The sequence below is a fragment of the Hipposideros armiger genome, unplaced genomic scaffold, assembly GCF_001890085.2.
Source record: "Hipposideros armiger isolate ML-2016 unplaced genomic scaffold, ASM189008v1 scaffold_3, whole genome shotgun sequence".
In the NCBI taxonomy this organism is placed as follows: domain Eukaryota; kingdom Metazoa; phylum Chordata; class Mammalia; order Chiroptera; family Hipposideridae; genus Hipposideros; species Hipposideros armiger.
In genome coordinates, this window is record NW_017731353.1 from 3,536,108 (window position 1) to 3,553,812 (window position 17,705).

A 17,705-nucleotide genomic window follows, 5' to 3' on the forward strand; every position below is an offset into this window, starting at 1 on the left:
CCCCACTTGGAGGCATATTTTTCAGGGCCAAAAAATCGTCTTATACGCCGGCAAATACGGTAGGAGTAGATTTTTAGGGATCCCTAATAGAGCTAAGCTCAGAGCTGCCCTCAAATAAGATTATAGACATCCCTCGCAATTGAGATTGCTGAGGATCTATCCCCTTCCCTTAGAGACATGGAAAATGAAGCTTGCGAAGGGACCCAAGGCTGACCTGGAGTTCTCTAGAGAGGATGCCAACTAATATGGACATAAACAGATTTAGGGGACTCCACTCAGGTGGGGCTTTTCAGCAGCCCCCACATAGTTTTCACTTCACTAGAGCAAACACACTTTAAGCATCTCCTGTGTGCAACGCCCAGAGGAAGGCACTGTCAATCTAAGACCAGGATGTCAGTTTAGGAAAAATGAATTTAGGATGAATATTTTCATTATAACAGCCGCAAGCTCAGGGCTGAAGGCTTGCCATGCAATATCCCACAAATTTAACACTTAGAGCGTTGCAAGGTGAGTAATTATTACATCTGTCTGGCAGAAGAGGAGACTGAGGCTTGGAGAACTTCACAAGGTTTACCTACTACCTGCAAACTCACATTTCCATCAAGGCTGCTTCAGGGACGCTCTAGAATTTCTGTATATGGGAGGAGCGTAGGGGAGGGCAACCTTTTTGGAATGAAAACTTCATGGACTTGTTCTGCTTAATTGGGGTGGCAACCCCTTGGCACTGCCAAGGGTATTTCTGTTTTTCTTCTTTGCTTTTTGGATCTGTATATTAGGATGCTATTGTTATGGGTGGGATTTGAGCAGCGGTCCTCAACCTTCCTAATGCCGCAACCCCTTAATACAGTTCCTCATGTTGTGGTGACCCCCAACCATAAAATTACTTTCATTGCTACTCTATAACTGTAATTTTGCTACTGTTATGAATCGTAATGTAAATATCTTTTTGTTTTCCGATGGTCTTAGGCAACCCCTGTGAAAGGGTATTTCAACCCCCAAAGGGGTCAGGACCCACAGATTGAGAACTGCTGGATTTGAGGACTAAGGCTCCCCCTCCTTTTTACCCAGGTAAAACCCACAGAACATGCGTTTTTAAAAGTCCGGCCTTAAGCCCTCTAAATGAACTGGTGCATGTGCCTGAGGCAGGAGAGGGTCGGCGATGCGGCTCTTCTAAGTCTGGGACGTCCTTCCAGAGACAGAAAAGTCATGCTAGGTCAGGAGCCCATGGGGCGGGGCAAGCCAACCGCAGGGCGGAGCCAGCCGTGACCCCGCCCCTCGGGGCACCCGGAAGTTACGTGAGCGGACAAAGGCAGCGCGCCCCGCGAGGTGTAGCGTCTGGCAGTGGTCTGACGGAGGTGGTTGTGGGCTTGTGGGGTCGTCGCTGCCACCGTCCTCCCTTCCACTTCCCCGCTCTCTTCTCCCGGGTCCTGGGAGGCCCCGCCCGGGGTGAGTAAAGCGAGGCGGCGTAGGGGGCGGCGGCCGCCGGGAGAGGGGAGGCCTCGACCTCCAACTGCCTCGCCGCCCTGAGTCCCCGGCTCGTCACGTGACCCGGCGCGAGCCTGCGGGGGCCCCACGTGCGCGCTCTGGCAAGGTCTGTGGACCGGACCTGGGTCACGGGTGGAGGGTAGAGGAGGAAGGCCGGGGCCGCTGCGAGTCCCTGTCCCGCTTTCAGCCTCAGTTTCCCCCGTGAGAAACGGGGATAAGGAGAGCACCCACTCGGAGGGTGGGTGCCAGGATTCAGTAAAATGCTCAGTGCAGACCGGGCGCACGGCAGTGCCCGTTGCATAGGAGTTGCTATCATATTTCATCTTCGCCCCCTCCCCCGTTAATAGCCTGACACAGGTGCCGCTCACAAAACAATCTGCCAAGAGCCCTTGGAGCCAAGGTCAGGCCGTTTGCCGACAGGCTGTCATGTGGGAAGGCCCAGGCTTTGCTGCCCATCAGCTGTGTGATCTCTCAGGACCCTGGTTTCAATGTACAATAAGGGATAGAAACAGCTGGTGTCAGAGGCCCTGCCCCGGGGGTGGGGCCGTCCTGCAGATGGCCTGGAACTGGATGTACAGAATCCTTGCCCCCTGGGATGGGGTGACCCCCTGGGAGGAGTAGAGCCTTGTCCCCGTTAAGATGTCTGGATTCCCTCCTTATTCTGTTCCTGGTTGGGTGTGTGTGTGTGTGTGTGTGTGTGTGTGTGTGTTTTAAGGCACATCTTTAGTGGGATGGTTTTTCTGTCTGTAAAGGGGGCTGTGGCAGGGTTGAAGGTACATGTAGAATGCTCTAGTGGAGACCAGAAGCCACAGAGTCCCAAAGGCAGCATCTCCAAAACGCAGTCTTTCTGTGCTTACAGGACGAGCCCCCGCCCCGCCCCTGCAGACTCAGAGTTGTTGGAGGCTGCTGGATGAACCACCCAGCGCCACAGGAATAATCCCTTAGGTGTGTCCAACACTCCACAGTGTGTAGGGCCCTTCAGTGCATTTTCTTATTTGATCTTCACACCTGGCAGAGGGAATTGACAGGAATCTCTTTTGACAGAGATTAGAAATCCCTGGTCGTGTGTGCCCGGTGCTGTGTGGATCCCCGTATGCTTTTCTATCCACATGTAATCATTACAGCCTCCCCACACAGGCAGTATCGCTGCTCCCGTTTTATAGGTAAAGAAACTTACGTAAGTGAGGAGGTTAAGTGTCTTATCTGAGCTTACCCAGCCGGTGAGAAGCGGCGCCAGGATTCAGACCTGGTTCATCGGAGCCTTTGTTTTTAAAGTTTCCCCCCCCCTTTTGTTGTTTGTTTGTTTGTTTTCCTTTCTCCTTCCTCCTCTTTCTTTTTCATAGACCTCCCTACCAGTTTCCTATGCCCATCTGCAGTCACACAGATCCAAGGAGAACAGGCCCCGTCCAGCAGGCTGCGAGGAGGAGGAGGAGGCACCTTCAGGCCTCCGGTTGCCTCCAGGCTCTTCCTTAGAGCCTGGAAATGAGGAGGATGGGATGACTTTGCCAGACACTGTGGTGACAGTTCAAACACCATTCTCTTCCATGGATCCCGGGAAAAGAGGGGTAGCTGGGGCAGCCAGCCAGGTGTTGCCCTGAACACCGTGCAGGGGGAGCAGGAGGTGGCCAGATGACCACGAATGATGTGCAGACACAATCTACCTGTTCGCTATGAGCAGGCTTTCTGTCTTCCCCACCCAGCTAGTCTAGAGCGCACACAAAGCCAGGTTGTGCCCAGGCCCCTTCCCCAGCTCCTCACTGTGACCTGGGCAGAGTGTAGGAGGGCTTCCTGCTGTTTGACTGACAACCTGCTGTTCTCTCTGACTCCCAGGGCCCTCCTGCCTACTCCAGTCTGGACACCGGGAGGCAAAGTGTAGACAGGGCCCCCGGAGTCATGTTTACTAATGAGTCGGCTGTTAGAACAAATGTCAAAGTTACACTTGCCATTTCCCAGCCTAGATGTGCCTCCCTGGCTTGTTCCTAGAATCTGCCTGTAAGTGGAATTCTTGTAAATTAGATTATGCAGGGGACCTTGACATTTAAAGGAATCATATCATAAGGCTTTTGGTAAAGCAAAAAATCACATCGTCGGTAATGGCCTTCAGTGTTACCAGTTTTGAATGGTCGGATTTTTGTCGGTGGGATTTTCTTAAAAGCGGAAAATGGCTGTAGCTGCACAAAGCTCAGTCTTTGATTTACTCAATCAGTTAGCAAACACCCACCCTGTATCACGTGCTGGGCTAGTGGTGTACAAAGTAATGACCCTCCCCCGGGAAGCTTATATCTGGGGAGGGAAGGCAAACAGATAGGGAGAGAGAGTACAGCCAGATTAGTGTTTGGCCTAGATTTATTCTGCTCATTTAATGAGAAGTGAACTTCTTGTTGAGTACCTACATGCCATGTGGGATGCAAGAGAGACAGTGATACATCTCAGGGTGTCACCGCTCGGCTGCCGCCCCTTCTGCCATTTGGGAAGGATTCCTTCATCCTTTGAGCTTCCATGGCACTTTTGGGCTCAGTGAGAGTCCTCGTTGTCTCTGCCTGCGTTTTAATTGGTTCCATTTTTGCCCTGTCTCCTATTGGACAGGGGGCAGGACTTTCTGTTGACAAGCTCACAGCAACTACAGCAGTGCCCATGCGGGGTGAACATTTGTTGAGGAGTGCCAGTGCCTCAGGGTAGATCCTAATGTCCCTCCCGGCCACCATGTGGCCAGGCTGGCTGAGTGTGGAGCTGCCCAACTGCCCCTCTCCTCTCGTCCCTCCCGAGTGGCGTGGCGTGGTGGGGCTGAGCTCGCTGCCAGGGCCCCTGCTGTTGTTTTGTGGTCCCCCTCTGTCCATTCTGGTAGCACTCTCCTCTCAGTGTCTGCTTTCGCTCTTGCCTCTACAGTTCACACAGCTGCCAGCACAGTCTTCCAGAGACTCACACCTTCTCATGTCACTCCCTGCTTAAATCTAGAGTCGTTCAAGCTCATTGCTCTTTAGGGTGAAATCGAAACTCCTAAATGGGACCCATAGGACCTCGAGTTTCCCGTTGCAAGGGCTCTGTGCACACTCTTTTCTTCCTGGAGCAGTCTTCTTGCCCCGTTTGCTTAGCCAACTCTTCCTCATCCTTCATTTCAGCTGATGTGTCACTTTCCCAGGGGGGCCTTCCCTCACCCCGGCAGAGTTAGGTTCCTCTGGCGTGTGCTCTTCTCACATCTTTTTTGTTGTTGTTGTTAGCTGAGCCATCCTGCCACCTGTTGGTAGAGGCAGCCCCAGCTCAGCTCGGGCCATGAATCGAACCGGCAACCCTGTTGCTCAGAGCTGGCACTCTTGCACGAGATCTTAACCAACTGAGCCACTTGGCCGGCCCTCTTCTCACATCTTGAGCTTCTGTGCCGCCCTTACCAGTTGTGACTGTGTGTGTCTGTAGCCGTTTTCCATCTGGCTGTCTCCCGGGCTCATAGCACGGTACCTGGCACAGAGTCCCAGCTCATTGTCCAGGAAGGACTGGACTCCACTTGTTTTTGTGCTGACAAGTGAGAGGAAGGGAGGTGTGGATACTGCTCGAGCCCCTCCCAGTATCAGCTGGAACTCCCACTGGAAGAGGCTTGGGCCCCTTGCTTTGCTGTCCTTTCTCTTAAGTGTAGATCAGGATTCTCTGTCCCCTGGGGTCAGAAGCCATGGAGCCAGGTGTCATGTAGAGTAAGGAAAGATCTAGAAGCCAGAACCCTGGGTCTCCTGCTCTGATATGATGATAGCTTTGCAAAATGTCTTGGATGCAAGAGACAGGAGGCACTGACCTCCAAGGGGTGGCAGCAAATTAGGGGACACTGGACATTTCCTCTGCAAAGGCAGGATTGTGTGACCAGTGAAGCATGGTGTGAGACTGCAGCCCTCGACCTGCTGATGCACTTTATTTTTTTTAAATTTATTCAGGAGACACCATTGCCAAGTTTGGTGTCTCAGCAGAATCGTGGTTGGTGACAGCATGACGAGCGAGGTGATAGAAGATGAGAAGCAATTCTATTCGAAGGCCAAGACATACTGGAAAGAAGTCCCAGCGACCGTGGACGGCATGCTCGGGGGGTATGGCCACATCTCCGCCATCGACATCAGCAGCTCCCGGAAGTTTCTGCAGAGGTTTCTGAGGGTAGGCAGGTCTGGTGTGCTCTCCAGGAGGAAAGGATGTGGCGCTGGTGCCACCTCTTCCATGTATCACTGCAGGGTCTTCGGTTATCTGCCGGTGGCTACCACCCAGGCCTGGAAGGCCTGGGGGCGGCTTGTGGACAGTGGACTTTGCCTCGAGGCTGCCAGACAGGCGCTGGGGGACTCCCGGGTGCCAGAACGGAGTCGTCTCCCCTTCAACTGTTCAGTTTTGCCAGGGACAAAACCTTTGCTCTCATGTCGTGTCTGTGGACATTGGGCTGTGGGTGCTGGCCCTTCTGCCTCAGGCAGGCTCCGGGTTACTGGCTCCCACTGAGGCCCCGCTGTTCCGGGCTGGCTGGAGCCCCCTGGGCCTGCCCCCTCCTCCACTCCCTTAGCAAGCCCCACAGGCTGCTGCTTGCCCTGCACCGATCTGCCTGGTGTCTCTCCTCCACCCCTTTTCCATCCTCCCAAATTGGTTAAAAGCCCGTGTTCACTGATTGCCCTCTTCCATTTTCAGCACTCCTCCTTTTTATTCTCCATGCTGTCATTTTAATGGGGTTTCAGGAGTGAGGGAAAATGAATGCACCTATTCAGGTTAGCACCTTTAAGTGGAAGCTGGCTTTCATGTTAGAAATGTGTGGCCCAGAAAAAGAATGTGCTGTGCTCATGCCCGTTGACGTCCCCACTGATGCCAGCTGCCAGCCTGTGCCTGGTCCAGACTTGAGTGGGGGCTCATGGGGGATGGCCCCTTCTCAGTGACAGGGTCCCTCTGGCTGCCTCCCCCTTGCTGACAGCGTGTCCGCCTCCCCTGCGTTTTAGGAAGGCCCGAACAGGACGGGAACCTCCTGTGCCCTGGACTGCGGTGCTGGCATCGGGAGGATCACCAAACGGCTGCTCCTGCCGCTCTTTGGAGTGGTGGACATGGTGGACGTGACCGAGGACTTTCTGGTCAAGGCCAAGACCTACCTGGGTGAGGAGGGCAAGAGGGTGAGGAACTACTTCTGCTGTGGCCTCCAGGACTTCAGCCCAGAGCCTAACTCTTACGACGTCATCTGGATCCAGTGGGTGATAGGTGAGCACCCGCTCCGCGTCCCCACATCCTGCACGTCTCCCGCTGTGGAGACTGGGGCTGCCCCGGAGTCCTGGAGCCGGTGCTCCTGCGGCGGGCGGGCCAGCGGGGTACCTCCAGTCCCCTCTGTGCTCCCAGGACCCCGGGAGAATACCTGAAAGGTACATCTTCCATGATTTGTTCCAACTCAGTACCTGCTGCAACCCGTTGGGGGGCAGTTTTTTGTTGAAACAATTTAAATAACCAGTAACTTACTGTAATCAAACAATGTAGACAGAAGTTTTCAAACCCATAAGGGGTTTTTTTAATAAAAGTCGAAGCCGAAGCCTTGGCTGTCCCTGCTGTGGACAGCAAGGAACACTGTCCCTCCACGGCGCCCTGCTGGGGACACACTGGGTCTGGCCCCAAAAAGCCTGTCTGAGGGCCGGCCGAGTGGCTCAGTTGGTTAAGAGCTCGCTCAAGAGTTTGAGCGCTGAGCAACAGCGGTTCAATGTCCGGCCTGAGCTGAGTTGCTGCTGAGCTGCCAACAGGTGGCAGGATGGTTCAGCTAAAACAAAACAAAACAGAACCCTGTCTGGAGCTTTAATGTAGGGAGGGGCTGTTTGGTACGCTCCCCTGACCCAGGCCAAGGAAGGTGACTTCCGAGCCCGAGGTTTCATAAACCTCTCTGTACTCTGAGAGCCAGCACGGGTGGCCCTGTGTTAAGCACAAGGTGAGTGCTGTGTCGGCAGGTGGCGGCGTGTGCGCTGGCACCTCTCCCTGGTACCCCCACCTCTGCCTTCCCCAGGCCACCTGACTGATCAGCACCTGGCCGAGTTCCTGCGGCGCTGCAAGCGGGGCCTGCGCCCCAATGGCATCATTGTCATCAAAGACAACATGGCCCAGGAGGGCGTGATCCTGGACGACGTGGACAGCAGCGTGTGCCGCGACCTTGAGGTCGTCCACAGGATCATCCGCAGCGCGGGCCTCAGCCTGCTGGCCCAGGAGCGGCAGGAGAACCTTCCGGACGAGATTTACCACGTGTACAGCCTAGCCCTGAGATGAGCAGGGGCCGGCAGGAGGGGAACCAGTGCAGGGGTGGGGGGTGGCGGCCGGTGCTACCCAGAGGCTCCATGTTGATGGGGGCCACTCAGTATTCCTGCCTGGTGTCCCCTCACTACACAGGCTCTTCTTAAAAACGACAGGACCCAGTGGGAGGGGTGCGGCTGTGTGGACAGCGAGTTGGGAGCCTGGCTCTGCTGCCTGGACTGGGCAGTGCGGGCCTGTGCAACGCTGACGCCAGGGCCCCTGGTGCTCCCCATGTGGGAATATAGTGATCCGTCAGGAGCGGAGAGCTGGAGCTCCGTTACCACCACCGGGCCTTCCAGCCACAGGCCTGGCTGCCTTAAGAGGAAGAGAACCTCCCTTTCCGTGGCTGCTGAGGACTCCGTGGCTGCTGAGGACACCCCCTGGGGAGAGAGGAGCAGGCTGCTGGAGCCTGGAGCCTGCCCGTATGGTGTGGCTGGTGGGAAATTTGTGTGCTTTGGTGATGGGGCCCACGTGTCCTTAACGGGATCATCACAACAGCCCGCAGCAAGGGGAGAAGCCGGTAGCCTCATTCTTGGCGGGCATTTTCAGTAAAAAATAAAAGGGTGTACCCCCATGCTGTGAAGGCCCTGCCTGTCTGGAGTGGTGTTTTGTTGTTTTACAGGACAAGTACTGGCTACTTGAAAATCGTCCCCCCAAATGCTGTGCCCGCTCATGCTGACCACCTCTTCTTCCTGGCCACTGTGGGGTCGGTCCTTCATCCTCAACTGGGGGCGGAAATGTTACACAAGGACCTTTAAGGCCAAGAGATCAGTTTAATTTGATAATATAAATATGTCATTTAGTGGCCTTCGTTTATTTCCGAGGCATTTACACAATTCACAATGACCAACATGACAGAAACGGCTTTGTGAGGGTTCAGCATTGGGTGGGACAGTTGGCTTTCAGTCTCGGTAGCTTTCATCATCAGGTGAGCCCCTCACAAAAGGAAACACTCTGAAAATGGCTGTTCCTGATCATGCATGATTGTTTAACAGAAGGCATGGTCCCCAAGACTCTGGGTTTGGCACAAACAGAGCGGCCACCAGAGCACAGCCTTGTGCCCCGGGAGGGGCGGGGCCCCAGAGCTACCAATGCTAGTAGGTGTCAGTCAGCTTTCTCTCAGCCTCCAAAGCTGTAAGTGACAGAACCCAGAACATAAGGGGGTGGGAGTAAAGGGCCTCAGATGGGCGGCACCCTCACAGGCCCACCCAGCTTCCTTCTGGCTGCAGCTCTGCCTCCACAGCTCTCAGGACCTAGACTCGGAGCTACCCTGCTTCTGGGAATGTCTGGCACTCCCTTCAAATTAAGGGTATAAATGTATCCCAAATCTAAACCCTGACTTTTTTTCCAATGTGGGCTGAGAACTTGAGGGTACTGCCAGAGAGAAGGAGGGTGGCAGTCTCCCTGAAAGACGCCTTAGCCCACTGGAACGATCACAGCTGCTGGGCTGCACCTGGCTCTTTGTACTAAGGTCAAGTCCGGCTCCAACCTGCTCTGTGTGACAGGCAGAACCGAAGGTTCCCCCTCAGGCTGCGCAGGTACTTAAATCCTCCAGAGGTTGACTGAGCCGCCCAGACCCTGTGCCCTTCAGTCTGGGAGCTGTTACATGTCGTCTTCGACAGGGCCGCTGTGCTCACTGAGGAGGTACCACTTCAGCCTGTCAGGCAGAGGTAGGGCTTTGACCTTCGCATCCACAGGCCATGGCTGAAGGTAGAATCTGATGTAAACGCGACACAGGTGCTTGAGGGGTGGGGGGCAGCTCTCCAGCTGCCTTAGGGAGAAATGAAGGGCCTGGATCTTTTCTGCCAGGCTGCCCACAGGATGGATGTGAAAGTTCTCAGGCAGCTGGAGTTTGGGGGCGTTAGTCACCATGAGATCCAGGACGGTCTCGGCTTTGTGCAGGAGGTCCACGTGGCTGTCGTCTTCGGCACAGCCTGGGTGGGAACAGAGCCGCTCGAAAACGATTTGGAAGCCAGACCAGCAGGACGCACCGTGGAGGGAACAGTTGTAGGCGGCTCCAGACTCCAATAGGAAGCGCAGGAGAGGAAAATGCAGTTTAAAGCTCTTGAGGCAGATGTGAGTGAGGGACTCGTGGGCTGGGCACTCGCTGGGGTCGGCCCCGTGAGCCAGCAGCAGCTGCGTGACTTGGAAGCAGAAGCGGTTGATCATCTGGGCTTCCTCTTTGTCCCCTCCCACTGTCTCACCAAGCAGGAAGATGATGCAAGTGAACACGGTATCCCCATCTTTGGTGGTCGCCTTGACGTCTGCCCCTAGAAGAGCCAGCAGGGAGAACAAGAGAAGGTGGGAGGAGGCCTTAAGCCCTTGCAAAGCAACAACGTTTAAGGGGGCAGGGCCTGCCTGGAGGAACTGAAGTGCGGTGTGAGAGATCGAGGTTCGGGAACAGCCTGGGGACAGCCTCACCTCCTTCCAGTAGGAGCCGGATGTTCTCGGTATTGTGGATCTGCACCCCGTCACTGCTAGCCAAAGCGTGGAGTAGAGCAGTCTTCCCTAAGGAGGGGGACAGAGCGAAGAGTGGGTGGCCGGGACCGAGGGCAGGGCCACCCCAGAGGGGGAGGGGAAATACAGGCGCTCAGGATCAGATGACCCCTCAGCTACGGCTGAGGGTGACCCGTTTCTGGCCATTCTCTTCACCCACACAAAACTGGGAGAAGGGCCAGGACAGGCAGGATTTTTGTGGACCCTGAGATGCTACCCAAGACCCGACAGGAAACCATGGTTCCCTTGGAAGCTGAGCGCACACACCCCCATTTCCTCCTACAGACAGCCCTCAAGGGGCTGCCGAGGGGCCACCGGCTGCTCTCTAAAGCCTCTGCAAGCGAGCAAAATGCACCTGTGGGCCGTGCTGTGCCAGCAGATGGGCTGCATCCAGCCTGCCCGCCTGTCGTCCTTGGGGTAACCTGGGTTTCCCTCACAAGGCACCTGGGCCTGGGGCTGTCCTGCTCTCCCGCACGAGGCACCCACCATGCTTGTCGGCTGCGTTGACATCCGCTCCAAGGTCCAGGAGGCGCTGCAGGCAGGGCACGCGCTCCGGCTCCTCACTGGCCAGGTCCAGGGGGCTGCTCTCATGGATCTGAGCCAGGAAAGCACAGCCAGGTTGGCCTGGGGGTCTGGGGGTCTGCTTGCAACCCCCGACTGCATTCCCCCTTCAGAGCGGGCTGGACTTGGCTCTTACCCGGTCCCTCCGGTTAATGTCGGCCCCATGGCGCACCAGCAGCTCCACCATGTCAGGCTGGTTTCGCAGGGTGGCAATGTGCAGAGCGGTGTAGTAGGTGACCGGGTCTGAGGGCACAGACATAGCTCAGGTCAGTGCTGCCTCTGTCGGCACATTCCGGGAGGATCCCAGGACCTGGCCTGGCAGCCCCGTCCCAGCACTCGCCACCCTGAGCGCTCAGAGCAGAGTTGTCCTCATGGATGCTACAGCACAGACTCGGGGGTCAGCAGGTTTGGGTCTGGGGGTGTTCCAGTGGGCATGGTAATTAATCTGTTTGGGCTTTAGTTTCCTCTTCCGTAAAATGGGACCATAAAACAGGGCATCTCCTCTCGGGCTGTTGGGAGGACACCCAGAGTGACAGCTCCTCATGCCTGGCAACAGCAGCCACGTTCTCCAAGCTGAGTCTCCAAGAGACTGACTTCAGAATACCCCCCCCCCAGCCCCCGTCATCAGCTCCTTGACCCTCAGGAGCCCAGCAGCCTCTGAGCTCGTCCTCAGATGGGGAGGGGAGACGTGCCTGGACACATCCTGAGGCAGCACAAAGGGCCCCTTCTGGTCACAAGTGGGCACTGCATGTCTCTTGGCTGAGTCTGCCCTCCCTAGGGGAAACCAGACAGGAGAGGGAAATGGCTTCATCACCCCCCTCTCCCCCAGGACTTACAAGCTAGAAGCCAACACAGTCCTGCCGTGATTTACACCCACTGTGGCCTACCTGGTTTCCCATCTCCGTACAGCATGAACAAAAATGCAAGATGGCTCAGAACAAGGAGAGAAAGTGACCTCTCCTTAGCTCTGGGCACCGTGCCAGCAGCTGCATTTTCCCATTAATGGAAGCAGGGAATTCGCTGGGCGCTGGGAAGGTTTGCTAAGTCAATCACGTGGTAAAGCAGCAACAGCCTTGTTCTTGGACCAGAGGTGGTAAGGGCCATTTGAAGCCCGCAGGGGGGTGGGAGGCCACCCAGTGCAGGTTTCCTTAGTCATCACCCACGAAATAAATGAGGGAAGTAGCTCCTAAGCGAACAATCAGGCAGAGCCCAAAGACGGGGCTGCCCACCCAGAGCAGAGCCACACTTACGCCACCGAGCCACCTCAGCCCTTCAGGGCTCCCCCTGACCTTCAAAGTTGAGATTGGCCCCATTCCGCAGGAGAACATCGGCTGCCTGGGTCAGTCCCAGCTCGGCCATCTTCAGCAGGGCGTTGCTCACGCCTTCCTGGTAAAATGGAGAGTGGGCCTTTCTCTCCAGCAGCTCAGTGAGAACGAGAATTCGGCTCTCCTCACTGGCGACATAACTGGGCCTGGGGCAGGAAAGAGGCAGACCAGTTGAGGGTGGAAACAGCTGTGGGACCAGCTGGCCTGGGCATCCTGTGGGTGGGTGGCCTTTGGTCACTTGCTGTCATCACCGCCCCAGGCAGAGCCCTGATTCTGTAGGCAGAAAGTCTCTTTGGAAAAGAATCTGTGGTAGAGAGGGAGCCAAGCCGGATCTTTTAACTGGAGCAGACTCCTCAGGTTTGCTGAGAAAGGACTGGGGCTGTCTCCAGCCTCCTCCCAAGCTGCCCAGAGAATCTGATCCCTGGCTTGGGTACAAAGCCTCACAACCTGGGCTGTTGAGACTGAAGGGAACCCCTGCAGCCAGAAGTCAGAATCAGACACTGATGCTTCTTCCTCAGACGCTGACTGTCCCTGAGCTGCAGAGAATGCCAGGTGAGCCCGTGACACCCCCGCAGCCAGAGCAGTCGACGGTCCTCCTTCCCAACTCACACTCGTGGAGAGGACGAGCCTCCCAGTCTTCCGAAGGCTGGGTGCACACGAGGCTCTTAACACCCCAGCCCCAACCCTGCTACCTCCCTGGCAGCAATGACCACGAAGAACGACCTTTCCCCAGAAGTCCAGGCCCACGGACAGCGCATGACCTTGCAGGAAGCTCCTTCACAGACCATCTCCTCCTCTTGGTGAGGCTTCTCTTCCCCAATGGTGCTCCCAGTACCCTCTTAGTCTCACCCATCTGCACCCTATCAATGGTCAGGGTCAAGGTTCCATCCTTACTGCCTGGACAGGATTCCAACTCACCCCCCAGCCCTAGAGAGCCCGTTAGGTGCAAAACAAACATTCTGGGACTGCGAAAAGCCATGCACCCCCGCCCTCCCCGTGCTGTCCTACCCCCACCCACCCCAGAACAGCCTTAGAGTTAAGGAAAGATCTTTTCAGAACAAGCCTCAAAGTGAACAGAACGATGAAGAAAGCCTGCGTTTCCACCAAAGTCCCTGGCGAGACACATAATAACCACTGTGCTTGAAATCCAAATGACACCCTGAAAACACACACGGATCCCCCTTTCCTCTGCTCTTTTCTACCTTACACTTAAATACTATACTCTTTACATGATCGTCAGTCTCTCTCCTCCGGCGCCTAAGCATCACGAAGGCATGGGGTTTTGTTTAGCTCACTGATGTACCCCTTTCTGACACCTCTTCCCATGGGTTCAGAGCGAGACGTACTCCTGCTTATATAAAAATACAAACTCAGCTACAGAAAGTTTATTTTTGCACTGCTCTGGGGTAAATATTGAGGCGCTCCCCGATGCCACCCTGCTCCGTGGCAACTCTAGGTGAAAAGCACCGGACAGGGCACAGGGCGGGCCCCGAAGCGGAGGCCCTGCCGACGACAGCCGCCCTCCAGCGCTCCCTGCGCTGGCCTGGAGCACGCTGCACCCCGCACAGGGCAGGATATGAGCCACCGCGCAACCCCGGCCTCCGCCTCGGCCTCTCATCTGTAGGGTGGGGACAGTTCCTCCCGCCCCGCCCTGCCCCGCTGGTAGCGGCGACGAAAAGGAAGCAGCGCCGAGTCGCCGCGGCCCCGGCAAGCTGGCGGGAAGGGAGCGAGGTACCTGTCCAGCGGCTCCTGCCGCTCGGGGTCCTGAATCCCCAGGGAGCCCAGAATCGCATCCACAAGCGGCTGGTACTCGAAGATAATCCTCCGGAAGCCGTGCAGGAACGGCATCGCGGCGGCCCCGCGCGCGGCAGGACCGCCGCACCTTCCGCCGAGGCCGGGACGCCGAGGGGGCGCGTCAGGGGCCGCGAGCCTGGCCTCGCCTGTGCCGGTCCAGCTCCCGCGCCTGCCGGGTCGGCCGCCGCAGCCGCAGCTCCACGCCGGAAGTGGTCCTCGCACTGACTTCCTGCCTTCGCCGGTCCCGGAAAGCGAGCGGTGGGGACAGCGCCCCCTGCGGGCTCGGAGGACCGCGACGTGCGGCCCCAGGGAGTGGAGGGCGCAGACCCGCCGCCAAACCTGATCCCGGCCCGAGGCGCGCCCGCCACTTCCCACCCCTTCCCGCCCCAGCCGGGCCCTGCTCCGCCCTGCGATCCCGCCCACGGCCGCTGGGCGCCGTCCGAGCTCCGCCCATTGCACGGCCCAGACATTGTGGCGAAGGTGGCTCGAGCATCCGCGCCCCCAAACCTAGGACCACTTTTCTGGGGTTTAGGCATTTTCCTTTAGACCACGCATTTGAGCCTCCCCAACCTCGAGACCCACAGTGGGGCCCTGATGTCTTCGTGATTCTCGAAAGTCCATTGCGAAGAGGTGTGCCATCGCCCATCATGCTGACTTGGGTGTCTTCCCGCCTGGCACCTGCCAGAGGCAAGAGTTGTCGAGGGGAGGAAAGTCAGTTTGGAGTCACTTCTAAAGACAGTCCGATGTGTCTTACGAATTAAACATTTAAAATGGGCAGCGTAATCCTCCTCCACCAACAGCAAAACAGATTGCACAAGAAAACTCCGTCTAAAGCATGCCCAGGTTCAGCTACGGATACCCAGTGGAGTCACGTATACAGCAGGAGCTGGATAACTGCTCACTGTTGTTACTGTTAAGTTTACAAGGTTGTTGTGCAGACCAAATGACAAGCTGTTAAAACCCCCACTGGACTCTCAAAATGCCTCATTTTGCTCCCCCTCCATTGCCTAACAGAGCAAGAAGGAGGGGTGGGGGGTGAACAGCTGAGTTGAAGCCCCTTTAGGGTGGGCCAGTGTGGGCTTGCCGAAAGGGACTCCAGACCACAGGGTCCATGGTTCCCAGCACACTTCTGCCTTGGTTCTTGCTCCGGGAAGGAAGTTTCTTCTTCTTGACTGAAATTGGGAAATTTTGCTCACACAGAAGTGGAGATTTCCAGCTTGTCTTGTAAAATCAGAATATTGGGCACCTGGGCCCAAATTCCTATCTGGCAACAATGAGCATCTGGATGGGGCACTTGCTCCAATGTGCCTCAGTCTCCCCAGGGGTTACCCTGGGGGTTTGGGAATGCCTGCCTCTGTTTCCACTGTCCATACCTCAGGGCTCTGAATGGCACAGCAGCACACGGGCTTCACAGTCCTTCTCTCATTTGATCCCGGGTCACTTGCTCCATAGCACAGGTGAGGGGACCAAAGAGCTGCGAGGGGCCTGACTTGCCCAAGGGCCCACAGTCAGTAAATGGATGACACCCGCCTAAAATGGGGTCCAGGGCAGAGCTGCGGGGACAACCTGGTCTGAGGCCCGCTTCTGCCTTGGCTCCATTAGCTTCCTAACGCCATCGTAACAAAGCACCACAAATGAGGCAGCTTAAAACAACAGAGGTATTTTCTCCCAATTCTGAGGGCCAGGAGTCTGAAAAGGTGTCAGCAGGGCCATGTTCCCTCCAAAGACCCTAGGGGAAAATCCTAGTCTCTCCCAGCTCCCAGGAGCCCCAGGTGTTCCTTGGCTTGTGGCAGCATCACTCCCATCTCCCATCTCTGTCCTCGCGTGGCCTTCTTCCCTGTGTCTGTGGCTCAGTCCAGATCTCCTGGTCATTTCTAAATGACACCAGTCGTTGGATTTAGGGCTCACCCTAAGCCATTATGACCTCTAACTTACATTTGCAGGAACCCGGTTTCCAAATAAGGTCACAGTCATAGGTACTAGGGGCTAGGACTTGAACCTACCTCTTTGGAGGACACAATTAAAGCCATTGTAATGGATGGCCTGAGGCATGACCCTTCTGGTCTGTGGGCATCAGTTTACTCACCTGTAATGTGCAGGCCCTTCAGCTCTGACAGCTAACTGATGGAGAGCTCTGTCCACAAGAAAACTATAATTGTCTTGTGACCAGCACAGTAATAATGTGAGTTAACTTGTGTTTACTGAGCCCTTTCCATGTGCCAGGCAGTGTGCTAAATGCTCGACATACGAATCTCAATAAATAAATCCTTTTTAAGTAGGTGATGGTATCACACCATTACTGAGGCTCAGAGAGGCCCAGTGTTGTACAGCCAGGTCTGGGGGACCTTTTCATATACGTGGCCTCTGGGAGTCGAGTGTCCTGCAGCGTCTCTGGCTCCGGGCCCAAGAGGGTCTGGACACGCAGGAGGGAGGAGTTGACCCCTGCTCTGTCACAGCCCTTGGGCACCACACTTTGGAGCCAGGCCCTGCCGCCTGCCTGTCGCCCAGGCTCCTATCTTTAGAAAGCTCCATGCCCCCTGACCTCCCTCCTGTCAGCAAGGGCAAACTTGTTTCCTCCATCTGCCTCCCATTAAGCCCCCGTCGCTCAGAGACTCTGATTTCAGCTCTGAACCTTCTCTCTTCTTTCCATGCCACTGTCCCTCACTGCCCTGCCAGCCTAGCCACTTCCTGCTGCCCAGCTCTGGGGTTCCTCAGTAAGCTCGGCGTCCTGGGGCCAAGCACCCAGTGCCCAGACCCTGGCAGAGTCTTTCCCTATTTCCTACTCCCCAGGAAGTTTGGGAGTCACTCTCAGTATCCAATGTAAATAGGGGGATAACCTTAATATATAAAGAATTGTTGCAAACCAATAAGAATAAGGCAAAAACGCTAAACATGGGCAAAGGACACGTACAGTTGAGTGACAAAGGATGAAAAACTGTCAACAAACATAAGGAGAGAAGTTTAGCCTTCCCAGCCGTCCAGTGCCAACGTGGTTACAGTATGGCCCATTAGGGGAAAGTGTGGCATGTGTGCGTGTGTGCACGTGTATGTGGCCAGGGCTAATTCTTGATGACCGGATGCTGAGATGCTAACAATGCTGGGATCCGTGGGAATTTTATCTTCTTTGTGCTTCTGTGTATTTTCTACCTTTTTACTCCAATGAGTGTATCTTAGCTGAGAGTCAAAATACTAAATAAGTCAGCCAGAGTCAAGAATCAGGCCCTGCAAACTCCTCTTATACCTGGAGTTGCAGGTAAGGCCATGAACACTGGGGCAAGGCCCTGGGCTGTCCTCAAAGCCTTATCTCCTCCCAGCTCCACCTGGTGACATCTTCCAGCACACTGGTCCCCTCCTCTGGACCCTCCCAGCCTGTACCAGTGCACCCTTCACTTCCCTGGGTTACCACAGGGCCCAGCCTATGAATGATAAACTGATAACAACAGCAGCCTTTGGTTGACTGCGTCCTGTGTCCCATGACTTAAATTAGAAGCTTAACACACATCGTGTCATTGACTTGTCATAACACCCCAGCAAGGAAGTGATAGGAGGATTCCCATGTCACAGTCTGGGAAACTGAGGCTCAGATAGATAACTGACCAAATTAATTAAGGTCAGGGAACACAAATTAATTAAGGTCAGGGAACCAGTGAGGGGCCCAGATGGGATTCAAACCCAGCACCTGGCTCTTAACCTCTCCTTGGAGCCTGAGCTCAGGACACCGACCCCCTGCCCAGACACTCTGTCCTCGTGCTCTCTCTCTCTCTCTCTCTCTCTCTCTCT

General features: G+C 55.7%; 2 protein-coding genes across 7 annotated transcripts; one reads left to right on the top strand and one right to left on the bottom strand.

Moving 5' to 3' along the window:
• The first annotated feature begins 1,291 nt into the window (after positions 1 to 1,291).
• Positions 1,292 to 8,334, top strand: NTMT1 (N-terminal Xaa-Pro-Lys N-methyltransferase 1). Of its 3 annotated transcripts, none has more exons than XM_019638093.1 (4): positions 1,292 to 1,446; positions 5,403 to 5,616; positions 6,432 to 6,684; positions 7,469 to 8,334. In XM_019638093.1, the coding sequence occupies exons 2-4, from the start codon at positions 5,455 to 5,457 to the stop codon at positions 7,723 to 7,725; spliced, it is 672 nt and encodes a 223-aa protein (XP_019493638.1). In that variant the 5' UTR covers positions 1,292 to 1,446; positions 5,403 to 5,454; the 3' UTR covers positions 7,726 to 8,334. The 3 variants fall into 3 exon arrangements, with proteins under 3 accessions (XP_019493638.1, XP_019493647.1, XP_019493657.1); XM_019638102.1 differs by lacking the exon at positions 1,292 to 1,446 and adding an exon at positions 1,453 to 1,591; XM_019638112.1 differs by lacking the exon at positions 1,292 to 1,446 and having other exon boundaries at positions 5,469 to 5,552.
• Positions 8,335 to 8,542: 208 nt separating this feature from the next.
• On the bottom strand, positions 8,543 to 14,150 carry ASB6 (ankyrin repeat and SOCS box containing 6). 4 transcript variants are annotated; one of them, XM_019638059.1, is made up of 6 exons: positions 13,867 to 14,139; positions 12,096 to 12,277; positions 10,943 to 11,049; positions 10,732 to 10,840; positions 10,171 to 10,257; positions 8,543 to 10,019 (listed from the first exon to the last, which is right to left on the bottom strand). In XM_019638059.1, the coding sequence occupies exons 1-6, from the start codon at positions 13,977 to 13,979 to the stop codon at positions 9,352 to 9,354; spliced, it is 1,266 nt and encodes a 421-aa protein (XP_019493604.1). In that variant the 5' UTR covers positions 13,980 to 14,139; the 3' UTR covers positions 8,543 to 9,351. The 4 variants fall into 4 exon arrangements, with proteins under 4 accessions (XP_019493604.1, XP_019493613.1, XP_019493620.1 ...); XM_019638068.1 differs by lacking the exon at positions 13,867 to 14,139 and adding an exon at positions 11,499 to 11,580 and having other exon boundaries at positions 12,096 to 12,181; XM_019638075.1 differs by lacking the exons at positions 12,096 to 12,277; positions 13,867 to 14,139 and adding exons at positions 11,499 to 11,580; positions 11,694 to 12,089.
• Positions 14,151 to 17,705: the final 3,555 nt, after the last annotated feature.

Bases quoted from the DNA above. Each gene is read 5' to 3' on its own strand.
- NTMT1 (XM_019638093.1), top strand. From the start codon at position 5,455: ATGACGAGCGAGGTGATAGAAGATGAGAAGCAATTCTATTCGAAGGCC. The intron at 5,617-6,431 runs GTAGGCAGGTCT...CCTGCGTTTTAG, and splicing joins TTCTGCAGAGGTTTCTGAGG to GAAGGCCCGAACAGGACGGG. The intron at 6,685-7,468 runs GTGAGCACCCGC...TGCCTTCCCCAG, and splicing joins CTGGATCCAGTGGGTGATAG to GCCACCTGACTGATCAGCAC.
- ASB6 (XM_019638059.1), bottom strand. From the start codon at position 13,979: ATGCCGTTCCTGCACGGCTTCCGGAGGATTATCTTCGAGTACCAGCCG. The intron at 11,050-12,095 runs GTCAGGGGGAGC...CTGTGCCCTCAG, and splicing joins GGCCAATCTCAACTTTGAAG to ACCCGGTCACCTACTACACC. The intron at 10,020-10,170 runs GTGAGGCTGTCC...TGGCTCTTCTAG, and splicing joins CCGGCTCCTACTGGAAGGAG to GGGCAGACGTCAAGGCGACC.